The sequence below is a fragment of the Moschus berezovskii genome, chromosome 22 (genome assembly GCF_049115385.1).
Source record: "Moschus berezovskii isolate FMDL1 chromosome 22, NW_MosBer_1.0, whole genome shotgun sequence".
NCBI classification, from domain to species: domain Eukaryota; kingdom Metazoa; phylum Chordata; class Mammalia; order Artiodactyla; family Moschidae; genus Moschus; species Moschus berezovskii.
Genome location: NC_142481.1, coordinates 16783418 through 16801489, shown reverse-complemented (window position 1 = coordinate 16801489; position 18072 = coordinate 16783418). Strand labels below are relative to the sequence as shown.

At 45.4% G+C, this 18072-nt stretch overlaps 1 protein-coding gene across 7 annotated transcripts in view; it reads left to right on the top strand.

The window, feature by feature from the left end:
* WDR62 (WD repeat domain 62) overlaps positions 1-18072 on the top strand; it is a 53775-nt gene that overhangs the window by 3985 nt on the left and 31718 nt on the right. For 6 of the 7 annotated variants that reach the window (XR_016035945.1, XM_055410760.2, XM_055410759.2 and 3 more), the window contains exons 2-7: positions 9784-9875; positions 11513-11575; positions 13985-14042; positions 14290-14460; positions 15614-15751; positions 16158-16340. Coding sequence is in view for 6 of the 7 variants with exons in the window: in XM_055410760.2 (XP_055266735.2) it covers positions 9784-9875; positions 11513-11575; positions 13985-14042; positions 14290-14460; positions 15614-15751; positions 16158-16340 (705 nt within the window). In the remaining variant the exon portion in view is untranslated. The remainder of the gene's footprint in view (positions 1-9783; positions 9876-11512; positions 11576-13984; positions 14043-14289; positions 14461-15613; positions 15752-16157; positions 16341-18072) is intronic. The other variant, XM_055410761.2, reaches the window with a different exon arrangement.

The following is an 18072-nucleotide window of genomic DNA, read 5'->3' as shown; positions in this document are numbered from 1 at the left end:
TGTTCTGGATTCCTTTTATTTCTTTTTCTTCTCTGATTGCTGTAGCTAGGACTTCCAGATGTATGTTGAATAATAGTGGTGAAAGTGAACACCTTTGTCTTGTTCCTGATCTAAGGCGGAATGCTTTCAGTTTTTCACCATTGAGAATAGTGTTTGCTGTTCAGTTCAGTTCAGCTCAGTTGCTCAGTCGTGTCCACCTCTTTGCGACCCCAGGAATCTCACCACGCCAGACCTCCCTGTCCATCACCAACACCAAGAGTTTACCCAAACTCATATGCATCAAGTTGGTGATGCCATCCAGCCATCTCATCCTCTGTTGTCCCTTCTCCTCCTGCTCCCAATCCCTCCCAGTGTCAGGGTCTTTTCCAATGAGTCAGCTCTTTGCATGAGGTGGCCAAAGTATTGGAGTTTCAGCTTCAGCATCAGTCCTTCCAGTGAACACCCAGGACTGATCTCCTTTAGGATGGACTGGTTGGATCTCCTTGCAGTCCCAGGGGCTCTCAAGAGTCTTCTCCAACACCACAGTTCAAAAGCATCAATTCTTTGGCACTCAGCTTTCTTTACAGTCCAACTCTCACATCCATACATGACCACTGGAAAAACCATAGCCTTGACTAGACGGACCTTTGTTGGCAAAGTAATGTCTCTGCTTTTTAATATACTATCTAGGTTGGTCATAACTTTCCTTCCAAGGAGTAAGCGTCTTTTAATTTCATGGCTGCAATCAGCATCTGCAGTGATTTTGGATCCCAAAAAAATAAAGTCTGCCACTGTTTCCTCATCTATTTCCCATGAAGTGATGGGACCAGATGCCATGATCTTCGTTTTCTGAATGTTGAGCTTCAAGCCAACTTTTTCACTCTCCACTTTCACTTTCATCAAGAGGCTTTTTAATTCCTCTTCACTTTCTGCCATAAGGGTGGTGTCATCTGCATATCTGAGGTTATTGATATTTCTCCCAGCAATCTTGATTCCACCTTGTGCTTCTTACAGCCCAGAGTTTCTAATGATGTATACTGCATATAAGTTAAATAAGCAGGGTGACAATATTCAGCCTTGACGTATTCCTTTCCTGATTTGGAACCAGTCTGTTGTTCCATGTCCAGTTCTAACTGTTGCATCCTGACCTGCATATAGGTTTCTCAAGAGGCAGGTCAGGTGATCTGGTATTCCCATCTCTTCAGAATTTTCCACAGTTTATATGGCCTTTACTGTGTTGAGGTAGGTTCCTTCTTTGCCCATTTTTTGAAGAGTTTTAATCATAAATGGATGCTGAATTTTGTCAGAGGTTTTTCCTGCATTTATTGAGGTTATCATATGTTTTTTATCTTTCAATTTGTTAATATAGTGTATCATATTGATTTGCATATATTGAAGAATCCTTGCCTTCCTGGAATCAAATCGACAGCTTAATCCTGGTGTTTGACATTTGCTGAATTCTGTTTGCTCAAGTTTTGTTGAGAATTTTTGAATCTATGTTCATCAGTGATATTGGCCTGTGGTTTTCTTTTTTTGGTTAGTCTTTGTCTGGTTTTGGTATCAGGGTGATGGTGGCCTCGTAGAATGAGTTTGGAAGTGTTTCTTCCTCTGCAATTTTTTGAAAGAGTTTTAGAAAGATAGGCATTAGCTCTTCTCTAAATGTTTGATAGAATTCTCCTGTGAAGCCATCTGGTCTTGGGCTTTTGTTTTTTGGGAGATTTTTGATCACAGCTTCAGTTTCAGTGCCTGTAATTGGGTTGTTCATAATTTCTATTTCTTCCTGGTTCAGTCTTGGAAGATTGAATTTTTCTAAGAATCTGTCCATTTCTTCCAGGTTATCCATTTTATTGCCATATACTAATAGTCTCTTATAATCCTTTGTATTTCTGCATGGTCTTTTGTAACCTCCCCTTTTTCATTTCTAATTTTGTTGATTTGATTCTTCTTTTTTTCTTGATGAGTCTGGCTAAGGCTTGTCAATTTTCTTTATTTTCTCAAAGAACCAGCTTTTAGTTTTATTAATCTTTACTATTGTTTCTTTCATTTCTTTTTCATTTATTTCTGCTCGGATCTTTATGATTTCTTTCTTTCTACTAATTTTGGGGAGGGGGTTGTTCTTTTTCCAGTTCTTTTAAGTGTAAAGTTAGGTTGTCTATTCGATGTTTTTGTTTCTTGAGGTAGGATTGTATTGCTCTTAACTTCCCTCTTAGAACTGATTTCACTGCATCCCATAGGTTTTGAGTTGTCGAGTTTTCATTTTTATTTGTTTCTAGAAATTTTTTTATTTCCCTTTTGATTTCTTCAGTAACCTGTTGGTTATTTAGAAATGTGGTGTTCTCCGTGTGTGTGTTTCTTACAGTTTTTTTATTGTAACTGATATCTAGTCTCAGCACTATGGTCGGAGAAGATGCTTAATATGATTTTAATTTTCTTAAATTTACGAGGTTTGATTTGTGACCCAAAATGTGGGTAGACCTATTCTGGAGAATGTTCCATGTACACTTGAGAAGAAGATGTAATTCTTCTGCATTTGGATGGAATGTCCTGAAGATATCAATGAGATCCGTCTCATCTAATGTATCATTTAAGACTTGTATTTCCTTATTAATTTTGTTTTGATAATCTGTCCATTGGTGTGAATGGGGTATTAAAGTCTCCTACTATTATTATGTTACTGTCAATTTCTCCTTTTATGTCTGTTAGTGTTTCTCTTGCCTGGAAAATCCCATGGATGGAGGAGCCTGGTAGGCTGCAGTCCATGGGGTCGTGAAGAGTTGGACACGACTGAGCGACTTCACTTTCACTTTTCACTTGCATGCATTGGAGAGGAAATGGCATCCCACTCCAGTGTTCTTGACTGGAGAATCCCAGGGACGGGGGAGCCCAGTGGGCTGCCGTCTATGGGGTCGCACAGAGTCGGACACGACTGAAGTGACTTAGCAGCAGCAGTGTTTGTCTTAAGTATTGAGGTGCTCCTTTGTTGGGTGCATTCAGTTCAGTTCAGTCGCTCAGTCGTGTCCGACTCTTAGCGACCCCATGAACCACAGCACGCCAGGCCTCCCTGTCCATCACCAACTCCTGGAGTTCACTCAAACTCATGTCCATCGAGTCGGTGATGCCATCCAGCCACCTCATTCTCTGTCGTCCCCGTCTCCTCCTACCCCCAATCGTCCCCAGCATCAGAGTCTTTTCCAGTGAGTCAACTCGTCGCATGAGGTGGCCAAAGTATTGCAGTTTCAGCTTTAGCATCAGTCCTTCCAATGAACACCCAGGATTGATCTCCTCTAGAATGGACTGGTTGGATCTCCTTGCAGTCCAAGGGACTCTCAAGAGTCTTCTCCAGCACCACAGTTCAAAAGCATCAGTTCTTCGGCGATCAGCTTTCTTCACAGTCCAACTCTCACACCCATACATGACCATGGAAAAACCATAGCCTTGACTAGACGGACCTTTGTTGGCAAAGTAATGTCTCTGCTTTTTAATATGCTATCTAGGCTGGTCATAACTTTCCTTCCAAGGAGTAAGCGTCTTTTAATTTCATGGCTGCAATCAGCATCCGCAGTGATTTTGGAGCCCCAAAAAAATAAAGTCTGACATGGTTTCCACTGTTTCACCATCTATTTCCCAAGAAGTGATGGGACCAGATGCCATGATCTTCGTTTTCTGAATGTTGAGCTTCAAGCCAACCTTTTCACTCTCCTCTTTCACTTTCATCAAGAGGCCTTTGAGTTCCTCTTTACTTTCTGCCATAAGGGTGGTGTCATCTGCATAGGGTGCATAGATATGTACAATTGTTTTGTCTTCCTCTTGGATTTATCCTTTGATCATTATGTAGTGTCCTTCCTTATGTCTTGTAATCTTCTTTATTTTAAGGTCTGTTTTGTCTGATATCAGGATTGCTACTCCAGCTTTCTTTTGCTTCCATGCATGGAATATATTTTTGCATCCTCTCACTTTCAGTCTATATGTGTCTTTAGGTCTGAAGTGGGTTTCTTGTGGACAGCATATATATGGGTCTTGTTTTTGTATCCATTCAGCCAGTCTGTGTCTTTTGGATGGAGCATTTATTCCTTTTACATTTAAATTAATTATTGATATATATGTTTCTATTGCTATTTTCTTAATTGTTTGAGGTTGATTTTGTGGGTCTTTTTTCTTCTCTTGTATTTCATGACTACATAAATCCTGTTAACATTTGTTGTCAAGCTGGTTTGGTGGTACTGAATTCTCTTAACTTTTGCTTGTTCAAAAAGCTTTTTATTTCTCCATCAGTTTTGAATGAGTTCCTTGCTGGGTATTGTAATTTTGGTTGTAGATTTTCCCCTTTCAATACTTTAAATATATCCTGCCATTCCCTTCTGGCCTGCAGAGTTTCTGCTGAAAGATTAGCTGTTAAGCGTCTGGGGTTTCCCTTGTATGTTACTTGTTGTTTCTTCCTTGCTGCATTTAATTTTTTTTCTTTGTGTTTAGTCTTTGTTAGTTTGATTAGTATGTGTCTTGGCATGTTTCCTGTTGGGTTTATTCTGTATGGGACTCTTTGTGCCTCTTGGACTCGATTGACTATTTCCTTTTCCATGTTGGGGAAATTTTCAACTATAATCTTTTCAAAAATTTTCTCATACCCTTTCTTTTTCTTTACTTCTTCTGAGACCCCTATAATTCAAATGTTGGTGCATTTGATATTGTCCCAGAAGTCTCTGAAACTATCCTCAGTTCTTTTCATTCTTTTTACTTTATTCTGCTTTTCAGAAGTTATTTTCACCATTTTATCTTCCAGCTCATGGATTCATTCTTCTGCTTCAGATATTCTGCTACTGATTCCTTCTAGAGTATTTTTAATTTCAGTAATTGTATTGTTTGTCTCTCTATGTTTATTCTTTATTTCTTCTAGGTCTTTGTTAATTGATTCTTACATTTTCACCATTTTGTTTTCAAGGTTTTTGATCATCTTTACTATCATTCTGAATTCTTTTTCAGGTGGGTTGCCTATTTCCTCTTCATTTATTTGGACTTCTGTGTTTCTAGTTTGTTCCTTCATTTGTGTAGTATTTCTCTGCCTTTTCATTATTTTATTTTAATTTACTATGTTTGAGGTCTCTTTTTCCCAAGCTTCAGGGTTGAATTATTTCTTTCTTTTGGTTTCTGCCCTCCTAAGGTTGGTCCAGTCATTTGTGTAAGCTTTGTGTAGGGTGAGATTTGTACTGAGTTTTTGTTTGTTTTTCCTCTGTTGGGCAAGGCTGCTGCTAACTGCTAAGTCGCTTCAGTCGTGTCCGACTCTATGCGACCCTGGAGACGGCAGCCGACCAGGCTCCCCCGTCCCTAGGATTCTCCAGGCAAAAACACTGGAGTGGGTTGCCCTTTCCTTCTCCATGCATGAAAGTGAAAAGTGAAAGTGAAGTCGCTCAGTCGTGTCCGACTCTTAGCGATCCCACGGACTGCAGCCTACCAGGCTCCTCTGTCCATGGGATTTCCCAGGCAAGAGTACTGGAGTGGGGTGCCATTGCCTTCTCCTGCTCAGGTGCTGCTGCTGCTGCTGCTAAGTCACTTCAGTCGTGTCCGACTCTGTGTGACCCCATAGACGGTGCAGTAACCCCTTAATTGGCTGTGCATTAGAATCACTTAAGTTTTATAAACCATATGGGTTCACAAGCCCCATACTTAGATCTACTGTCAAATTCTCATGGTAGGGATGTATGCAGTGAGAGGTGATACTGACATTCAAGCAGTTCTAGTGGTCCCTGGACGAAAGATGAATGAATGACCTAGGTCCAACTCCATCCAAGCTTCTTCCTTGGTACTGTGGATTGGCCAGGGCCCAGATGGCTATGATGGGCACCAGGTCATTTGACATACCACCAACATTGGACAGTGTTCCGTGCATGGAAAATCCAGTTCCTTTAAATAAACTTGTAAAACATCAGCTCCACGAAGGCGTGTGTCTGTGTTGTCTTGGCCAATACTTTGCGACCCCATGGACTGTAGCCTGCCAGGCTCCTCTGTCCATGGGATTTCCCAGGCAAGACAACTGGAATGCATTGCCATTTCCCTCTTGAAGGGCAAGGCTGAGTGAGGTGGTAATCCTGTCTGCTGATGATTGGGTTTGTATTTGTTTTGTTTGTTGTTTAGATGAGGCATCCTGCACAGGATGCTACTGGTGGTTGGGTGATGCCAGGTCTTGTATTCAAGTGGCTTTCTTTGTGTGAGTTCTCACTATTTGATACTCCCTAGTGAAATGGCAACCCACTCCAGTGTTCTTGCCTGGAGAATCCCAGGGACAGGGGAGCCTGGTGGGCTTCCGTCTATGGGGTCGCACAGAGTCAGACACGACTGAAATGACTTAGCAGCAGCAGCAGCAGTGTTAATTCTCTGGTTGTCTAGGGTCTTACAGTCAGTGCTCCCACTCCAAAGGCTCAGGGCTTGATCTCTAGTCAGGAACGAATTTTCCACAGTGGTTTATTATGGCATTAAGTGAGATTAAAACAAATATCCAAAAACGAGAAACCAAAGATGAACCCCAGATAAATGACAGTTACAAAATCAGGCAAATAATAATAAAATAACAGAATATACACATATACATATACACCCACGAGCAAAGTGAAAACAGTCCAACAAAAATACAGTAGATTGACCCAGCAAACACGGTAAATAAAAAATTACATTTACCAGTTAAGAACAAAACTAACTAAAGCACAAACTGGAAAACAAAACTAAAGCAAGGTGTCAAGTGGGGAATAAAGCAAGGAAAAAAAAAAACTAGCAAATATGTTGAGAGGAAAGGAAAGAAAGAAAAGAAAGAATAGATATGCAGAGTTAAATAGAGGTAGATGAAGAAGATTTATATACATTAAAGATTAACTGCCAGGGGAAAAGAACAGTAGGAAAGGCAAACAAAGACGCCCTCAGCCTTTGGAGCATTCCAGGGTTCATACCTGACTTTATGCTTTGGAATGCGTTATAGTTTTGCTAGTCACCTCCTAGTCCTGCTTTTCTGATTGTCTCCTCAGTCACCTTTAGAAGTTTCTCTGGGCCCTTACAGTTTGGTTGACCTCATCCCCCACTGGGTCTTTAGGGTCCCTACCAGGGTTCAGTCCCCAGTGCTACTTGTTCCAACTCTCCCTGGGCTCTAACCTACCTTCCCTCATCCCCCCTTCTCTTTCCTCTCCCTTACCACGGTGGGAGGCTTATTCCATACTGCCGCCTTAAATCATGGAGAGGATGTGTATTTAGAATGTATTTAGAATCTCAGCAGCACTTTGGGGGTGAGGGAGGGGCATGGGTATAGACCAGTTCTCTAAATCCTGAGATGCAAAACTTTAGAGTAGGTAGGAGAAATTCCAATAGTACAGCAGCAACTTTTAAAAATATATTCATGTGTTTTTATTTATTTTGACTGTGCCCGTTCTTCGTTGCTGTGTTGCAGACTTTCTGTAATTGTGGCAAGGGGTGGGGGCTACTCGTGGTGCACAGGCTTCTCATTGTGGTGGCTTCTCTTGTAGAGCACAGGCTCTACAGGGCAGGCTCAATAGCTGTGGAGCGGGGGCTTAATTGCCCCAAGAAGTATGGAATCTTCCCAAACCAGGGATTGAACCTGTGTCCGCTGCATTGGCAGGGAGATTCTTAACCACTGGACCACCAGGAAAGTCCACACAGCAGCAATTTAAAAATTATTCTCCAACTTGCAGAGCTGCAAAGTCTGTTTTTATAAAACGGTGGTAACAATAGCCGTGGTGTTGCAGGGAGATGAAAGGAAATTGTGAATATGCCAGATAAAGGGTCGATATGCAATACCTGCAGGTGGATCTTGTTCCTGCTCCATGGCTTCCTGGCTGCAAGTTGCTGGGCATGGGCCTGCTCTTCACCTCTCTGGCCACACTTCCCTTGTCCTTCCTCTCACAAAGGTCCTGTCACACTGGCCTGCTTTCTGTTTTCTTGAGACTCCAAGCTCTTTTCTGCCTCTTAGCCTTAGTGTTTGGTGAGTCCTCTAGGCTTTTTGCTGCAGTCTACCTGACTGGCACCTATCCTTCGAGTCTCAGCCTGAATATCTCTACCCTGAAAGGCCTTCTTTTTTATTCCTCTGAGAGGCCTTCTTGCACCCCAGCCTAAAGCAGTCACCCACCTTAGTCTCTCACCCAGCACCTTATACTTCATAGCTTTTATCTCTTATGTTTCTGAAAGTGCCTTGTGAGCTCTAAGGAGTGGTGGTATGTGCGTGCCAAGTCGCCTCAGTTGTGTCCAACTCTTTGCGACCCTGTGGACTGGCTCCTCTGTCCATGGGACTTTCCAGGCAAGAATACGGGAGTGGGTTGCCATTTCCTTCTCCAGGGGATCATCCCAAGCCAGGGATCGAACCTACATCTGTTAGTCTCTTCACTGGCAGGCAGGTTCTTTACCATTAGCACCAGAGACGTGGTATAGCAAGGTGGTTAGGAGCACCACCTCTGGACCCAGACTGCCTGGATTTTCACCAGAATTATTCTTATTTTCTTGAACTTTTCTGTGCCTCAGTTTCCTCATCTGTAAAATGAGGATAATAATATAAATGTTCCCTTATAGTGTATTTGTGAAGATTAAGTAAGCTCACATATCTTAAGTACTTGAAAAACATTTGGCACATTGTAAGTACTCTATTGCTGTTAGTTATTACTGCTGTGATTATGCATTTTGGGTGACTCATGTCATGTATTTTTCCTGTTTGATGGTGCAGAGTCCATCCAGCTTGCAAAAGACCTGGTCTAAAAATGACCAGCTACACTAATGCCCAGTAATGCTGATTAACAGATTAAAAAAACAACATGAGTTCCATTGCCTGGGTTAGTTCTGCTAACTTCCAGATGGGTTACCCTTCTAGGCCTCTCTTTCCTCATCTGTAAGGAGACGATGATGATAGCGACTATATCACAGGGTTATTGTGAGCATTAAGTTAATACAGTTGTATAAACAGCGCCTGTCTCCTGATCAGATGCTCAATAAATATTGACCGTTACTGTCCTCTCTCTGCCTCTCATTTCTGAGGCCCACCATCTGGAGAGTGTTTTACTTTATAATAATTAGAAACTAATCCCTTAAGAATATGAAAATATCATGATTTGTTAGTCCATACTCTGTAAATGTTTAATCAACGATGATGGGACTAGCTCATTTGACTTATTTTGCTTAGAGATTGCTCCAGTTCACTATTCTCTTTACTCATTGAACCTCTAGACTGTCAATTTACTGAGCAAATGGACAGTGTCCTCTTCTGTTCACGGCTGTGAGCACAGTGCTGACTTTGAAACCAGAGACTGCCTGAGTTTGTATCCCAGCCTTGCTACTCCACAGATGTGGGACCTTGGCCCTCCGTGTTCTCATCTGTAAAATAGGGCTGATAACATCGCCTTCTTCCCTAGGTGGTTGTGGGCGCTCGAGTCTTTCATATAAGACACATAGAGACTTACTCTTTTCACTGAGGCCTTCTCCCCTTTCTCTGGCCTCTCAATTTCCTTCCATGCTTAGTTTTTCTCTAATGCTCCCATCATCACCTGATATCTATTTTACATATTCATTCTGTTCGTTTCTTGTGTCTACCATCCTGTCACCACTAGAATGTGAGCTCCAGGAGGACGGGGATTTGTCTACATTCCTCGCCATTCTATGCTTTAGCACAGCATTTGTCAAAGCAGTACTGAAGAGAATAAGCATCAGCTGCTGGTAGATGACCCTAGAAGCTCAGTGAACATGTTGGAAGTAACAGACTGAATGGATGGCTGAGGGGTGGGGAACCTGCTGAGGCAGGCGCTTCTGATTTGGGCCTTTTCCCTGCAGGTATCACTTGAGAAGGTGCTTGGCATCACGGCTCAGAACAGCAGTGGCCTAACCTGTGACCCCAGCACAAGCCACGTGGCCTACCTGGCAGGGTGAGTGAGTCGGTGAGCCTCGGCCTCTAATCACTGATCCTAAATTCAGAGCCTGAAGTCTTCGATGAACTTCTCTGGGCCTTGGCTGTTCCCTCTGTAGAATGCAGATAATGCTGCCAGCCTCTGAAGGCTGTGGAAAGGATTCCACCGGCTTCTCTATGTCTAGTATGGTACTGGCACACGTGCATGATAAGAAAGCCTTATTGTGACTGTAATCGGGAGGTGGCAGCGATTCTGGGAAAGACAGGAGGTTAAGATCAAAGCCACGGTTGGTGTCAGGCAGTCTGCATTAGTGTCCTAGCTCCACCACACATGCCCCTGTCCTAGCCTCTGCTTTGGTAAAACAGAACTAGTGATACCCTCCTCCTGGTAGTTAGAGAGGACTGAAGGTCATCTGCAACCATTTATTCCACAAATACTCGTCTAACCTGCATTGTTCTAGGCACCGAAGGGACCCCTCACCCCCGCAGGGCAGGGCAAGGCCGTAGTAATTCCTGATGAACAGCATCTATTACTGAGTCTTTGGGAAGGAGCCAGAATACAGGACAAGGGGGGCTGTTGAATCTGACTGGTGTGGATTCACATCCCCACTCGTTCCCTGATCGCTGGGGAACCCTGGGCAAAGAACTGCTCTCTCTGGGCTTCAGTTTCATCATCTATGAAAAGCAGCTAAGACTGCTGACCTCACTTGGCAGTTGTGAGGATTTAAAGATGTACACAATAAGTCTTTCGTGGGCTTCCCTGGTGGTTCACTGATAAAGAATCTGCTTGCCAGTGCAGGAGACACAGATTCAATACCTGGGTGGGAAAGATCCCTTGGAGAAGGAAATGGTAACCCACTCCAATATTCTTACCTGAGAATCCCATAGCAAAGGAGCCTGGCAGGCTGCAGTTCATGGGGTCGCAAAGAGTCGGATGAATTTAGTGACTGAACAACAACAGTAAATATTTATTAGACCAGAGCCTGACAGTATAGTTACTACAGAGGGAGTGTTGGCTTCTTTTTAAGAATTTGTTGATGTTAGTAATAATGTTAAGTGTGCTAGAATTCTCAGCAAAGATAATGGGGGAGGAGGAGACTGAAGAGAGAAGCATCTGAACAGAAAGAGCCTTGTCTATCAGTTCAGTTCAGTTCAGTTGCTCAGTCATGTCTGACTCTTTGCAACCCCATAGACTGCCCCACGCCAGGCCTCCCTGTCTATCAACAACTCCTGGAGTTTACTCAAACTCATGTCCATTGAGTCAGTGATGCCATCCAACCATCTCATCTTCTGTCGTCCCCTTCTCCTCTCGTTTTCAATCTTTACCAGCACCAGGGTCTTTTCAAATGAGTCAGCTCTTCGCATCAGGTGGCCAAAGTATTGGGAGTTTCAGCTTCAGCATCAGTCTTTCCAGTGAATATTCAGGACTGATTTCCTTTAGAATGGAGTGGTTGGATCTCCTTGCAGTCCAAGGGACTCTCAAGAGTCTTCTCCAACACAACAGATCAAAAGCATCAATTTTTCGGCGCTCATCTTTCTTTATAGTCCAACTCTCACATAGCCTTGTCTATATGTGGGCTCTTCTGTTGGGAGTGCAGTCATCCCTGGACCCCAATACTCCCCTCAGTTTGAGCACGTTTTCCTCTTTCTCCCCAGCTGTGTGGTGGTGATTTTGAACCCCAAGGAGAACAAGCAGCAGCACATTCTTAATACTGCCAGGTAAGCTGGGGCCTGGGCCAGGGTAAGGGTGGGATCAAGGTCCTGGCACATCCCTCCTTCCCCACACTGCCTGGAGGTGCTTGCGGGTGACTCATTCATTCACTCACTCGGTTCAGGTTCAGGTGTTGGGAACACAGCCATGAACAAAGGAGATAAGAAGCTGCTCTCCATAGAGCTGACAGCTTGCGGGGGAGACAGACTAAACTAGTTGGCAAGTTACTAGCCAACCATCGGACCTTGACTGTGGCTGTGGAGGAAATGAGGATGTGTTCGGGCAGGTTGGCAGGCAGAGGACCCTTATCAGAGTCTTATCAGAGCCCTCCTGGGGCTGAGACCAGGAGAAAGTGAGGGGGTAACTCATGTGAAGGTGTGGGGACAGCATTGTAGGCAGAGGGGACAGCAAGAGCAAAGTCACTTTTGAATCTCAGGTTGAGTAGTTAAGAATCTTAAGTTGTTTGAGGAGCAGTCAGGGTTCCATGGTTGACACTGGCGCCCCAGAAGTCAGATCACCTTGGGGAGTGGTTGGCTATCACACTGATTGCAAAGAGAAGCCCCTAGAGGGTGTTTACGGGCTGAGGCTAAGCTTAGCCACCCCAGCCCTCTAGCATGCTCTATTTCCCTTCCCCACTTTCCTTTTTCCCACAAAATTTACTCCTTTTTGATATAATTTCTAATTTCCTCAATGATCATATTTACTGTCTCTCTCTACAAGATGAGCTATCTGGGTGCAGGGACTTTCTCTTAGTTGATTTCTGTGTCCCTATACCCTAGATCAGTGTCTAGGACATTGACAGCACTTCTTGTTTCCTGAATGAATGAATGTAATTTGGGTTTTAGAAAGATTCCTCCAGCTGCCAGTTTACTGGGGAAGACTCTTGGCCCTGAGCAGGCCCAAGTTGTTACCTGGGGTCTGTCTGGTAGCCCACTGATCACTGTGTCATCCATGGGCTTTGGTCCCCACTGAGTTGTGACCTTAGGAAGGCATTCCACTGCAACTTTTTTTTTTTTGGCTTGTGGGATCTTAGTTCCCCGACCAGGAATCAAACCTGAGACCTTGGCAGTGAGAGCTCAGAGTCCTAACCACTGGACTACCAGTCCTTCCCCTCATTGCAACTTTTTATTCTACAAATACTGCACAAATAGCTCAAGCTTAGCTCCTTTGGCCCAGCTCTCCAGGTGGACAGAAAAGATGTGGGTTTTCTTCTTCCTTTATGATCCCTAAGGCAGGGTCCCTGAGATATGGTTTGGCAGATACAGATCTCTCTTGGAAGGGGCTTCTTGGACCCTTGGCTCTGACTGTGGGTTCTGTCACTGATGATGAAGGCAGAGGTGAGTCCCCATCCAAGCGTGTTTATTCACTTTGTGATCTCAAACGAAATACTTCTTGTATGTATGTCTTAAATATTGGACTTACTCGAAAACCTTCAGAGTTTTCTACACAAAAATCCAGATGCCCTCTCATTTTGGAAAAGTGAGAGGTTCACATCTCTGGGGCCAACATTCTCCATGGCAGGAATAGGCTGGAGCTTGGTGGCATTTGTCAGAATCTCCATTGGCCAATTCTTCTCATCTTCCAAGTTGCCTTCCCGATGCCCTCAGGTGGTAGAGTAGGTCACCTCGATCTGAAGCACATAGCTGAAAAGAGTCCACTCTTAGTCACTGGCGGGTCTGTCTAAGGAGGAGGTGTGGCCAGAGTGGAGGTTTCCATCCTGGCTGCATTTCCGAGTCACCTGATCCCAGGCTTCACCCTCAGAGAAGACAGAATTAGTTAGTCTGGAGTAAGTGTAAGCTCTGGCAATTTTTAAACTTTTTACATTGAAATAATTTCAGACTACACAAAGAGCACCTGTACACCTTTCACCCGTATTTCCCAATGGCAACCCATTCCAGTGTTCTTGCCTGGAGAATCCCAGGGACGGGGGAGCCTGGTGGGCTTCCATCTATGGGGTCACATAGAGTCGGACACAACTGAAGTGACTTAGCAGCAGCAGCAGCAGCTTTATCATTCTCTGTCTCTGGGAATTTTTTGCTGGTCGGGTGGTTAGGACTCTGCACTTTTACTGCCGAGGACCCAGGTTCAATCCCTGGTCGGGCAACTACAATCCCACGAGCTGTGCAGTATCCACTCCATCAGGGCTTGAGGTCTGGGGGAGGAAAGGGCCTTTGCTTTTGCAAAACCTCATTTCTCTGTGCACTGCCTCTGCTTCTCCTGGCTGCAGGAAGTGCTGGGAATGCACTGGGTGCTATGCTGGGCCAGCTTACAGCACTGGCTTCGGGGAAATGTGGTCGCTCATCTCTCCTGGTCTCTTGGGAGCGAGGAGTGTACCGAGTGCTGTGAGCACAGCCAGGCTGGGGTCTGGCTGCCCACCCTCAGTGGAACCAGTGAGCAACACCTTTCCTTGTCCCCAGGAAGTCTCTGAGCGCTCTGGCCTTCTCCCCTGATGGAAAGTACATAGTGACAGGGGAGGTGAGTGGTGATCATGGTGGAGTGGGTGGGGAGGGGTCTTGGAGCCATTCCTCTGGCTCCAGCAAACCTAAAGAATCCCTGGAATAGCTCCTTCCTGGACCAGAAAAGCCCATGGCAGATGCGGCAAGGGGCGGTGGGGGATGGCTTTCGGGCACAACCTGGGGCAGTACCAGCTTCAGCCCTGACAGCCCCTCCAGCCTTGCCCGGTGCAGAACCCAGCAGCAGTAATTGGCACCATCTTCCCCAGAATGGGCACAGGCCTGCTGTACGTATCTGGGACGTGGAAGAGAAGAGTCAGGTGGCAGAAATGCTGGGCCACAAGTACGGTGTGGCCTGCGTGGCCTTCTCCCCCAACATGAAGCACATTGTGTCCATGGGCTACCAGCACGACATGGTTCTCAACGTCTGGGACTGGAAGGTAAGAGCTGGTGGGTGGGTGGCAGACAGCTAGCCGCCAGAACACCCTGAGTCCCAGGCATGGGGAGAACTAAATGAGATAACTTGGTGAAGCGTTTATCCAACACGCTTTCTGTTTGTTTAATAATTTTTACTTTTGGCTGGCTCTTTGTTGTGCAGGCTTTTCCCTAGTTGCAGCGCTTGCGCTTCTCATTGTGGTGGTTTCTCTTGTTGCAGAGCATGAGGTTCTAGGGTGTGTGGGCTTCAGTAGTTGGGCCTCATGACTCTAGAGCACAGGCTCAATAGTTGTGGTACATGGGTTTAGTTGCTCCACAGCACATGGGATCTTCCCGGACCAGGGATTGAACCCGTGTCTCCTGCATTGGCAGGCAGATTCTTTGCCACTGAGCCACCAGGGAAGCCCTATCCAGGAAATATTTCTTGAGCACCTTACTGCCTGCCAATCCCTATTCTAGGCACTTGTTGTAGGGCATGTGACAAGCTCTCAACTAGTGGAACATATTCTTTTTATACTGACCAGCTGTGACCTTGAGCAAGTGGCCTAACCTCTCTGTGAGTCTGTTTCCTCATCTGTAAAATGGGTGTAATAGTATCTACTTTGTTGAGTTGGGAGAACTCTGGGCTATGCATTGGAAGGCTGGGCTTGGGAACAGCTGGGGGAGGACTTAAAGTTGGCAGAAGTGGGTGTCAGTCCTGGCACTGTTCATCACCTGCTGTGTGACCTTGAGCATGTGACAGGCCTCCCTGAGCATGACAGGGTAGGGGGAGAAGCAACTCCCTCACAGGACTGTTGAGGGGTTTCCTGAGCTGTCCTGTGAAGGGCTCAGCGGGGCCCAGAGTGAAAGCCCAATCTCCAGCAACATGGGTTGCATTGTCCTTCACTTCAAGCTGTGGCCGTCTTCAATACCACGTGTGGGCTGCAGGGCTTGGACTCCTGAGGAGAGTTCTGGAACTTCCTCTCATGTGGAAGCCCTTCCAGGCCTCAGTCTCCTCTGTGTTGGGAGTGATGAGGGTCACATGTAGGTTTCCCCAAAAAGAAGGGCCTGAGGAAGACAACCTTGGAGCAGGCGAGGGCAGGGAGACACCGGGCTGAGAGAAGAGGCTCAAAGGTGAGGTGGGTGCTGGAGTGACCTTCTCTGCACTGATTCTTCCAGAAAGACATCCTGGTTGCCTCCAACAAGGTATCGTGCCGGGTCATTGCCCTCTCCTTCTCAGAGGACAGCAGCTATTTTGTCACTGTCGGGAACCGGCATGTGAGGTTCTGGTTCTTGGAAGTGTCCACCGAAGCAAAGGTGAGTTTTCATCCCCACCCCCTCAGCCAGGCCTAGGGGAGAACCGTCAAGGGTAGTAGGGACTCCTGGTTGGTTCTACCATGATTCAGGGGCAATGGCTGTCTAGCCTCTCAGTGGGGTGGCCTTCTGTCTCTGGGACTGCTCTCCAGGTGCTGACTGACTGCCAGACCTGCCGGGAAACCTCTTCCCTGCTGGGCCCTGCGGCCACCCCTCATTCCAGGCCTGTGGCCTCCAGCCACTCTGCCTGGAAGCGTGCGTGTTCTGTTCTTCCTTTTCCACTTGGAGGTGTTTCTAAGAGTTCTCCCATTTAGCTGTGTTCTGTCCACTGGTCAGGAGAGCCTGTCGTGACCTGGCTGGGGACCAGGCCATTTGTTCAGGGTCTCACTGTGCCCCACTCTCCCTCCAGGTGACGGGCACGGTGCCCCTGGTGGGGCGCTCAGGCATCCTGGGTGAGCTGCATGACAACGTCTTCTGTGGTGTGGCTTGTGGCCGGGGCCAGATGGCAGGCAGTACCTTCTGTGTGTCCTACTCGGGCCTCCTCTGCCAGTTCAACGAGAAGAGGGTTCTGGAGAAGTGGATCAACCTGAAGGTACCCCAACCCCTCTCTCCGCTGTCAGGAAACACTCTTCCTTTGACATGTGTCTCCAGAGACACACAGCAGTGCCCCTGCGTCATAGCTGGTCACGCCAGCTCAGGGTCTGAATTCTGGTTCTGCTTATTTGATTCTGGGAGAAGCTCTCTGAGCCTCAGTTTTCTCATCTGTAAAATGGGAATACTGCTGTCTGCCTTACCAAGTTGATAGGGGTGTCCTGTGGGATGGTATATGTAAGGCACTTAGCACATTGCCTGGCCCCTGTAACGGGTCAGGGTTACAATTGCTTCCCCATCACTGTGTGATCCAGTTCACATTTGTTTTCTTTACTGGGCATTCTTGGCTGGTGGGAGGACCGCTTTTTTTTCCTTTTTTAATTTAAGGTATCGTGGACTTAATAATTGTTATATTATTTTTACAATCAAAGGTGACATAAAATACATAAAAATTTAGGATGCATATATATGTATGGCTGAGTCCCTCCGCTGTTCACCTGAAACTATCACATTGTTAATCGGCTATACCCCAATACAAAATAAAAGTTAAAAAAAATACATAAAATTTTAAACTAAAAAATGATGTATTAATGAATTGCAGAACCACTTTTCCTCAGGATCTGAGGGTTTGAGTCCAAGCTGTCTTTCCATCCTGGGATTGGGTGCCTGTTTGGCTGTTAGCAGAAGCATCAGAGTTTTCCTGCTTGTCCTATTCCTGCTGTTGCAATTCTCCTCCAGACCTCAGCTTTAGGGTTAATGGCCTGCTAAGAGGCATGTAGAGAATTCTGAGCCTTTTCTGTCTTTCCTAGTTGGTTAAACATCTTTTTCTTATTTTTACAATGTTGTGTTGTTTCTGCCATACAGCATCACAAATCAGCCATAATTATACATACATCCCCTCCCTCTGAGCCTCCTTCCCCTCCTCCACCCCACCCCTCTAGTCATCACAGAGCTCCAGACTGGGCTCCCTGTGCTATACAGCAGCTTCTTTCCGGCTATCTTTACATCAGATAGTACATATATGTTGACGCTACTTTCTCCATTCGTCCCTCCCTCCTCCACTTTTGTGTCCACAAGTCCATTCTCTATATCTCCAATCCTGCCCTGCAAATAGTTTCATCAATCCCATTTTTCTAGATTCCATATATATGCGTTAATATAAGGTGTTTATTTTTCTCTTTCTGGCTTACTTCACTCTGTATAACAGGCTCTGGCTTCATCCACCTCACTAGAACTGACTCAAATGTGTTCTTTTTTATGGCTGAGTCCATTGTATATATGTACCACATCTTTATCCATCCATCTGTCGATGGACATCTAGGTTACTTCCATGTCCTGGTTATTGTAAACAGTGCTGCAGTGAACATTATTTATTTTTCTCATTTGAATCCTCCTGCTAGAACTACTGAAGCTTTTCAGCAAGTCAGAAGTTTTGATAGATAGATGCCTAATCCCTGAGTAGTGGTCCTAGATGACTCAAAAGCTGAGTCTCTCTAGATCTGGCATAACTACTCAGCTGTATCTAGAAGTTTGGCATATCCTCCCCCTTCATGTGCATGCCCTGGTTGAATGGATAGTCCTTCCTAAAAATCAGTAACTTTTTTCTGTGCTGCTTTGAAGTATATACTCTCTATGAAGTTATTTTTAAGCAGTATGGAATCAATTTTAAGCTTAAAATTCAACACTTCTAGTGCAGGTGACCTCGGAGGTCACTATCGGCTAAGGAGATATTT